Source organism: Gastrolobium bilobum, unplaced genomic scaffold, assembly GCF_033153095.1.
Source record: "Gastrolobium bilobum isolate Gb01-03AN ecotype WA unplaced genomic scaffold, APGP_CSIRO_Gbil_v1 utg3760, whole genome shotgun sequence".
Taxonomy (NCBI): domain Eukaryota; kingdom Viridiplantae; phylum Streptophyta; class Magnoliopsida; order Fabales; family Fabaceae; genus Gastrolobium; species Gastrolobium bilobum.
Window position 1 is genome coordinate 53,689 of NW_026898344.1, and position 9,541 is coordinate 63,229.

Sequence of the window (9,541 nt, forward strand, 5' to 3'; positions counted from 1 at the left end):
AGGATCTTTTGACACCTCACCTAAGATCATTAGATCAAAAAAGATCAACGGTGTCACATACTTGCAAATCAGAGTCGTTGATCTTTTTTTATCTAACGACTCTCAGATAAGGTATCAAATTTTAAATTTGACACTGGTGTCAAAGGATCCTACCTTATATATATATATATATATATATATATATATATATATATGGGGTTTACATTTCTGCAGCTGCTGTACGTGCAGCCAAGGAAGCACGGACACTTGTAAAAACAGAGAGAGTCGTGTCTGACACGCTCCGACACGGCGACACGCTCCGACACGGTGTCGGACACGCGGTCAACTTTTTCCGACACGTTGACTATTCCGACACGCGAATTTGACCGTGTCCGACACGGTCAAATGGCATTTTCGTAATTTTTTTTTAATTTGTTTTTTAAAAAAATTATTTAAAAAAAAATTAAAACGTATTAAAAAAGCTTCCACCTGATCATATCAATTTTATTTTTTTGTCTTTTTTTCCCTTAAGTAGATAAGAGATCATCTCAGCATCATTGTTGTCAATTGCTATCACGCTCTTATTGTATCTCCTTGTCTTTGATCTCTCTCATCCCAGTTCTTGTTTTTTTTATTAAAGCTTTCACTTTATAACGTGTTGATGGGTATTATTAATTCAGTTTCATTTTTTTGTTAAATTATTAAATATTAAATGTAATATACACTATATAAATTAAAAATATTATTTAATATTAAAACGTGTCCCAACGTGTCGAAATCTATAATTTTTTAGAATTGATGTGTCAGAGTGTCGTGTCACGTGTCGTATCGGTGCTACATAGCGTGCAGCAATCAAATACTTGTCATATATATGCTTGAAAACATTAAATGCGGAGAATCATAATCATACAAATGATGAAAGCATTAAATGTGAGGAATCATAACCATACACCTGTCGTTGTTGTACGTAAAACGGCTGTAGAAATGATTTTACCTATATATATATATATATATATATATATATATATATATATATATATATATATATATTGATGCAAGCGATCTATTTTATTATTTCTCTTGCTAACCCATAAAATAGAGATAAGTGTGATTATCCTTAACCAGTGTTCTTGTTGTTACATTGGCTTCAATAGTCCTTGCTTTCAAATATCTTAAAGATTGAAAAAAACTCGTGATCTATCACTGAAGTGAATGAACTAGCCAATCACGTTAGAAAAAGACTTTCATTCCCCTTCCCCTTCCCCTTCCCCTTCCCATCGATCTGTAACTGGTGGGAGAAAAGGGTCTGATTTCTGAACTTGATTTTGGTTATATATACTCAGTTAACAGATTGCAGTTGGGGCATGCTGATTAATGCTTGGAAAGTTACTCTCTTTTAGACCAATCTAAAAGGGCATGGAATGATAAGTTCATGTTGGGATGGCTTCCTCCAAATGCCAACTCCTAATTAAGATGATAAATACATGGATGTAATATGAAGCACTAGAAACCCAAAGCCCAACACATGATGGATTATCAAGATATTGCATTCTTATTTTCTCATCACTTGCAATAAAGGATGAAAATATATACATTACAGTTACACAACAATGTGCCAAACATGTGAACATGCACACTCCATTACTATATTTAAATTAAATTAGCCTTCTTCTTACAGCAATTAGACATACAAATACAGTAGCATCTAATGCTCCAGACAAGGAGCAAACCTAAAAAAAGCAGGACAATCCTGGGAAAAAAGGGAAAAAGAAAATTTACCATACACTACCTATACAAAATAATAAAAACAAAAACGTAACACCCTTTTCCCTTATTCTGTAAATTTTCAGGTGTCTTAGTACAAAGATTCAGTATCTGAAGGTATGTCCAGCGGAGAGTCAGAAAGAGGTAATTCAGTGGGTGTAGGTGGGCGTGAAGAAGTTGCGGATTCCTCCATCATCAAATTCTGCAACGCAGGTTTCAATTCAGAGTTACAAAATTTCTCATATTCTGCTCTATCCCCTCCTTTTTTCTTCACCTCCACTACCACCAAAGAAGGTGTTAATTCAAATATCTCAGCAGCAATCGTCAATGGCCCCTTTACACCTTCTCTAGAACCCTCCAAACTCACCCTGCAGTCTTTTTTCCTTACCGTAAAGCTAACCAACTGAGCAATTTCCTCCAATTTTGATATAATCTTGGACACTGGGGCACCAGACACAAACCTCGCCTCATCACCCTTTTCCTCAAACAACCCAGAAAGATCAAAACCCGGAGAAAATGATATGATATCAAATGCATTCAAGCTTGCAGGCCTTGGAAGTGAAGCATTATTCCTCCTTTTATACTCAACCTCTGAGTCAGATTCTGATACAGATGATACATCATCATCATCATCAATGTTCACCTTATCATCAATACCACAAACTCTATCATCCTCAACATAAAACTTTATTTGCTTGAACCCTTTCTTGAACCACCGGTTCTCCATAATCTCCGGAATGGAAATCCTGGTTTCGGGTTTGGTATCAAGAAGCCTTCTGAGAAGTGCAGAGAGTTCAGGAGAGAACCACCTAGGACACCTGAATTCACCCTTGTAAATCTTCTTGTACATGGCCATAACATTGTGGTCATGGAAAGGCAAATAACCAGCCATCAAAACAAACAAAACAACACCACAAGACCAAATATCAACCTTTGCACCATCGTACCCTTTCCTAGCCAAAACCTCAGGAGCAACATAAGCAGGTGTTCCACAAAAAGTGTGGAACAACCCATCTTGCCTAATTTGATCAGACACAGCACTGAGACCAAAATCGGACACTTTAAGGTTACCATTCTCGTCAAGTAACAAATTTTCAGGCTTGAGATCCCTATGGAACACTCCTCTCGCGTGGCAAAACTCAACGGCAGAAACTAACTGTTGAAAGTACTTCCTTGCAACTTGTTCTTTCAACCTTCCTTTGGCAACCTTGTTGAAGAGCTCGCCGCCACGGACATACTCCATCACGAAGTAGATCTTTGTCTTTGTGGCCATCACCTCGAAGAGTTGCACGATGTTGGGATGGCGGACACGGCGGAGGATGGAGATCTCGCGCTTTATGTGTGACATCAAGCCACCCTTTAGGATCTTCTCTTTGTCTATGATCTTTATGGCTACCCCTTCACCGGTTTTGATGTTCCGAGCATGGTGGACCTTGGCGAAGGTTCCATGGCCGAGGAGCTTCCCAATCTCGAACCGACCCAACAGAAGATTCGTGTTTTCCTTCTTGTTAACTGGGTTGGTGGTGGTGGTGGTGGTGTTACTGTTAGCCTTCTTGGGAACCACCCCTGCCATGGATGAAGAATATGGAACCTTGTCCTTGTAAAAAACAACAATGGAGTTTTTTTTTTTTTTTTTTTTTTCTAGTGATAAGCCTCCATTGATGTTGTGCAAGCTATGGAGTATAGTGTTGGATTGTGTATACATGTATGAAATAAATAATTCACATTCGTTGTTTTTAACTATTTTTAATATTTTTTTTAATTTTTATTGGGTAGATTTTTTGTGTCGTATTTAATCATTGATTCAAGGTCACGTACAGTACAGGTGAAGTTTCTTATGTTTCTTTTCTATTTTTTAATGAGTAAATTATTACTTCACCATGTCACCACCAACCATTTCGCTTAATTAAAGAAAAATGTATAGTATGAAATAATAAAAATAACAATGGAGCTGAATTAGATTCCCTGGCACTATAAGATTCGGTAAGACGGTAATGATGGGTGACTCAAGAAAAAGAAACTGTCTCCACTCAATTATTTTATTAATAAAATTTGATCATGACTCGAGAAAACAAAAATAATGTATACACAAATTTATATTTAATTTTAATATATTATCGAGATAAATTTTCTTACACTATTATATTATTGAGGTTTCATTTCCTCCTATCACATCACAAGAGAGTTTTTTTCATGTAGATATAATCAGGTGGGTCCCAATGATATAAAAGAAAGATATTGGTACAAAAATCAAACTCTGAACAATATCAAATTCAGTAATAAAATATGAAGATTGTTTTTGCCATTTTTAAAAATTAAAAGTAAATCACGCATGAATCAAATTTAAGAGTTTTTATTCCATTTTACTATTTAAGAAGACTCAAAGTAGCTAATTCAATTAATTTCTATTGTTCAGTTAACCACACCGAAAACAATGTTTAAAAAATACCAAATTATTCTAAAATATTAATAAATGACGGCTTTTTCACCCTTTTGCCCCTTATTAATTAATTAATAATCATTTTGCCCTTGATTCGAAATTATCTACCAATCTGCCCCTCTTTAATTGACTAACTTGAATTTTTAATCGACTAAATGGTTGTTGAGAGATTTAGTCGACTAAATCTCCCTACTTAATCGATTAAAAAATCATAATGACTTGTTTTCCTTTGTTGTCTGTTGGGAGATTTAGTCGACTACATAGGGAGATTTAGTCGACTAAATCTCCCAGAAGCCACCCAAATAATGGCTCCCAGAAGCCAGAAAACTCAACGCAACCCGACCCGAGTCGGGTTAGGGTTGGCTCACGGGTTGGCTCAAAAATATGGCTCGTAGGTTGGCTTGAAAAAATAGCTCGCGAGTTGGCTCAAAAATTGGCTCGCGGGTTGGCTCGTTTTCAGTCTATTTAAATGGCCCTGTAGTATTAATGCATAACTATGTGGCTTCCACAAGCTTAAATAAAAAGGGTTACAAAATGAGAAATAAAAGCAAAATATTTTAGTTTCAAATTTTCTTTACAACAAATTTGCATCAACAACAAGAAACAATCAGAACCACTTGCTACCAAGTGGGTAAGATATTTGAACCAAACAGAGCCAGCACAACCTAACAATATAAAATGGCAGGGATGTGAGAAGATTAGGGACTTAGGTTTAGAGAAGGAACAAAAATGATGACAGCAGGTGTGGGTTTTGTCCATTTTTGTATATTATATTTTGTATTATATATATATATATATGAGACAGGATCCTTTGACACTGGTGTCAAAAAAAAAGTTTGACACCTCATCTGAGAGCCGTTAGATTAAAAAAAATCAACGATTCTGATTTGTAAGCATGTGACACCATTGATTTTTTTTAATCTAACGGCTCTCAGATGAGGTGTCAAACTTTTCCTTTGACACCGGTGTCAAACTTTTCCTTTGACACCGGTGTCAAAGGATCTTGCCTATATATATATATATATATATATATATATATATATATATATATATATATATAATCTCAACCCGCGAGTTGACTCATTTTTTCACGAGCTGACTCGGGTCGGGTTGGCAGCTCGTTTTTGCCACCCAACCCTGCTCATTTTTGGCGGGTTACGAGCCAACCCGATGGGTTGGCTCGTTTTTGCCAACCCTAGCTCAGTTGGCGTATGGGATCTGAGCATGTGGTGGTGAGACCATGTGTTCGATCCTCCTAGTACTATCTTTAAGAGAGATTTAAAGTCTTAATCTTAGATCACCCCGAACCGAATTGTCTTTCGTGGAGGATACGTGGGGTGTAAATGGGCCAGGTTAGGTCAGACTTTGACTATGATAGCCTAAGCCTATGTAAAATATTTAGAGCCTATACTGGCTTATTAGCCAACTAAAGACTTGATGTTGTAAATAATATTGATTTAGTTATTATTTAGTCATTTATTGTTGTATTGGGCCAAGCTCTTTGTTGTATTGGGCCAAGCCCATTAGGTTAAAAGTAGGTCAAATATTCTCTATAAATAGAGAACCCTTTGTACAGATTATTTACAATTCTATATTATATTAGAATACCCTTTTTCAAGTTGGTATCAGAGCTCTCGATCTGAGGGCTTTGCTTCCGCACATATTATCTTCTTTTTTAACAAAACCCTAATTTCTTTGCCTCTTGCCGCCATTAGCCGCCATCGGAAAATTTTTCCGGGGACCTTTCGGACCAAGGGGACAATTGTTGACCTTATTTTTCCTCCGATCTATCATTCTACGCAGTGTTCCTCCGCCACAAACGACCGAAACACCTCCGACTGCCTCCAATTAGATCTGTCTTCACCGTTTGGACCACTTTCCGGCGACTTTTCAACCGCGACCACCCACAGACAGGTGCGCGCTCACCGGACGACCACACCAGAAAAATCTCAGCCGGCGAAGCCCATCCACGCGCTCTCACGCGCCGCCCCTTTCCCGGCGAGTGAATCCCACGCGCAGCTCCTTTCTCCGGCGCGTGGAGGCGCGTGCGGCCGTGTTTTTGGACCGGACCACCACCATTCTTCTCGTCTTCTCGTCTTCTGTCTGGATCTGTAATTATTTTTCTGATCAGAGGTCATTTGATATTCTGTTTGGTTGATTTTATCGCTGGTTGTTAACTTTTTTTTGTTAAAGAATGGCCGAGCATGATAGTTCTTCGATCTTATCTGGTAAGAGCACACGTTCTATATTTCTTCTTGCTTCTTGCACTGATTTTAAAATCTCATGGATTTTGGATTCTGGTGCAACTGATCATATGGCTTGTCGTACTGAGTTGTTTTGTTCTTATCATCCTACTGTTGGTAGTCATACTATATCCGTAGCTGATGGATCCCATAAATCAGTTATTGGTTCTGGTAACATTCAAATTCAACCTTCCTTGTTTCTTAAAAATGTTCTTTATGTTCCTCAGCTTTCTACTAATCTTATCTCCACTCAAAAACTTATAACTGATTTGAATTGTTCTATTACATTTTTTCCTTCTCATTGTCTTATTTAGGATCTTACCACGAAGAAGACAATTGGAGTTGCTAATGATCAGGATGGGTTGTATCATCTCCTTCCAGACCATGCTAGCAAAAATCAGTTATTAATGACACATCATCCTTCTACTGCAGAGTCTATGATTTGGCTCCATCATAAGCGTCTCGGGCATCCACCATTTAGTCTTTTGAAGTCTATGTTCCCCTCTCTGTTTCTCAATAAGTCGGTTGAGACCTTTCATTGTGATGTTTGTGAATTTGCAAAACACCATCGAGTGTCATTTCCTTCTAGCACTATTAAAAGCAGGGAACCTTTTTCTCTTATCCATTCTGATGTTTGGGGCCCTTCTAAAGTGCACAGTGTTTCAGGTGCTAGGTGGTTTGTTTCTTTTATTGACGATTGTACTCGGATAACATGGATATACTTGATGAAAGACAAGTCTGAAGTACCAGAGATATTTATTCGGTTTCATCACATGGTTGAGACTCAGTTTGGTAAGGGTATTAAAAGACTCAGATCTGATAATGGTACTGAGTACGTCAATCAACGCCTGTCACAATTCATTTCAGACAGAGGTATGATTCATGAGCTCACATGTGTTGATACCCCTCAACAAAACGGGGTTGCTGAAAGGAAAAATCGTCACCTTCTTGAAGTTGCTAGAGCATTACTTTTTCAGACATCTGTTCCTAGTTCTTATTGGGGAGAAGCAGTATTAGCTGCAACTTTTTTGATCAACCGTTTACCTTCACGGGTCCTTAACAATATCCGTCCTATTCATTCCATGACTTCCTTCTTTCCTTCTGTTCCCATATTGCAGAGCCTTCCACCAAGAGTGTTTGGATGTGTTGCCTTTGTCCATGTTCATAAACAACATCGGAGTAAGTTGGGTCCTAGGGCTCTTAAGTGTGTCTTCCTTGGTTATAACCCTTATAAAAAAGGGTACAAGTGTTATCATCCACCAAGTCGGAAATTTTTTGTTTCTATGGATGTCACCTTTCAAGAATCTGAATCTTATTTCCTGGGTCCTCATCGTCAGGGGGAGAATAGTTCTTCAGAAGACTCGTCCCCTTCCTTCTTTGAGTCTGGATCAATCTTCTCTCTTCCTAGTGTGTCTGCTCCTGGTGTGTCAGAACCTTCAAATACACCTGAGATACAACCCATACTGTCTCACCAGCAACCTCAATCGTCTGAACCACTGGTAAGTCCTGAATCTCCTATTTCTTCTGAGTCTCCTGAATCTCCTGTTTCTGATTCTAATATTATTTCCTCTCATGATTTGTCTATTTCTTCTGATATCTCTAATGACTTACCCATTGCTTCTACTTCTGATGACTTACCTATTGCTCTTAGAAAAGGAAAAAGATCTTGTCACAAGAAAACTTGTTCCTCCTGTCCCTCTTGTACTCAATACCCTATCTCCCACTTTGTTTCCTCTGCTAATCTTTCTGTGCAGCACAAAAGCTTTGTTTCAGCACTAGATTCTATTGCAATCCCAAAATCAGTACATGAAGCCTTGAAAGATAGGAATTGGGCTCAAGCCATGCAAGAGGAGATGAATGCTTTGGAGAAAAATAAAACATGGGAGGTTATTGATAGACCCAACGGAAAGAAAGCAGTAGGGTGCAGATGGGTTTATGCCCTGAAATATAATTCTGATGGCACTCTTGAGAGATATAAGGCTCGATTAGTGGCCAAAGGTTACACTCAAACCTATGGCATTGATTATGAAGAAACCTTTGCTCCAGTTGCAAAGATGAATACAGTGAGAATCTTGTTATCCCTTGCTGCCCATTACAATTGGGATATAAATCAATTTGATGTGAAAAATGCTTTCCTCAATGGTGAGTTAGAAGAAGAAGTCTACATGAAAATTCTGCCTGGTTTTGATTCTGTGAAGGGGGAAAATAAAGTTTGTAGATTAAAAAAGGCCTTGTATGGATTGAAGCAGTCACCTCGTGCTTGGTTTGGAAGATTTACTAAGGTTATGATGACCTTAGGATACAGACAGAGCCAAGGAGATCACACTCTTTTCTTCAAGCACTCCCAAAATGGGAAGCTTACTGTGCTCCTTGTATATGTTGATGATATTATTATCACAGGTGATGATTTTGTGGAGAGACAGATTCTGCAAACACGACTTGCCTCTGAGTTTGAAATCAAAGACCTTGGGAAACTGAGATATTTCCTAGGGATAGAAGTAGCTCATTCAAGCAAAGGAATTTTTATCAGCCAGAGGAAATATGTTCTTGATCTTCTCAAAGAAGCAGGAAAGCTCGGGTGTAAACCCTCTAATACTCCTATTGAGCAGAATCACAAGATGGGCTATGAAGAAGAGAGTCCTCTAGTTGATAAAGGACAATATCAACGGCTAGTTGGGAAATTGATATATCTGGCCCATACTAGACCAGACCTAGCTTATGCTGTTAGTGTTGTCAGTCAGTTTATGCACGATCCAAAAGAAAAACACATGCAGGCAGTAGAGAGAATTCTTCAGTATCTTAAAGGTACTCCTGGTAAAGGATTGTTATTCCGACGTGATGGCAATCTATCTTTAGAAGTCTACACAGATGCTGATTATGCTGGATCCGTGACTGACCGTCGTTCTACCACTGGTTATTGCATGTTTCTTTGCGGTAACTTGGTGACATGGAGAAGTAAGAAACAAGATGTGGTTGCCAGATCAAGTGCAGAAGCTGAATTTCGAGCTATGGCTCAAGGCATTTGTGAGTTACTGTGGCTGAAAATTGTTCTTGATGATCTCAAAATAAAATGTGAGGGACCTATGAAGCTGCTATGTGATAATAAGTCCGCTAT

General features: G+C 38.2%; 1 protein-coding gene across 9 annotated transcripts; it reads right to left on the reverse strand.

The window, feature by feature from the left end:
- Positions 1-1,537: 1,537 nt before the first annotated feature.
- On the reverse strand, positions 1,538-3,423 carry LOC133315088 (CBL-interacting serine/threonine-protein kinase 12-like). Of its 9 annotated transcripts, none has more exons than XM_061516651.1 (2): positions 2,445-3,423; positions 1,538-2,294 (listed from the first exon to the last, which is right to left on the reverse strand). In XM_061516651.1, exons 1-2 carry the CDS (start codon positions 3,314-3,316, stop codon positions 1,835-1,837), a joined length of 1,332 nt encoding a protein of 443 aa, XP_061372635.1. In that variant the 5' UTR covers positions 3,317-3,423; the 3' UTR covers positions 1,538-1,834. The 9 variants fall into 9 exon arrangements, with proteins under 9 accessions (XP_061372635.1, XP_061372631.1, XP_061372634.1 ...); XM_061516647.1 differs by having other exon boundaries at positions 1,538-2,364; positions 2,434-3,423; XM_061516650.1 differs by having other exon boundaries at positions 1,538-2,332; positions 2,423-3,423.
- Positions 3,424-9,541: the final 6,118 nt, after the last annotated feature.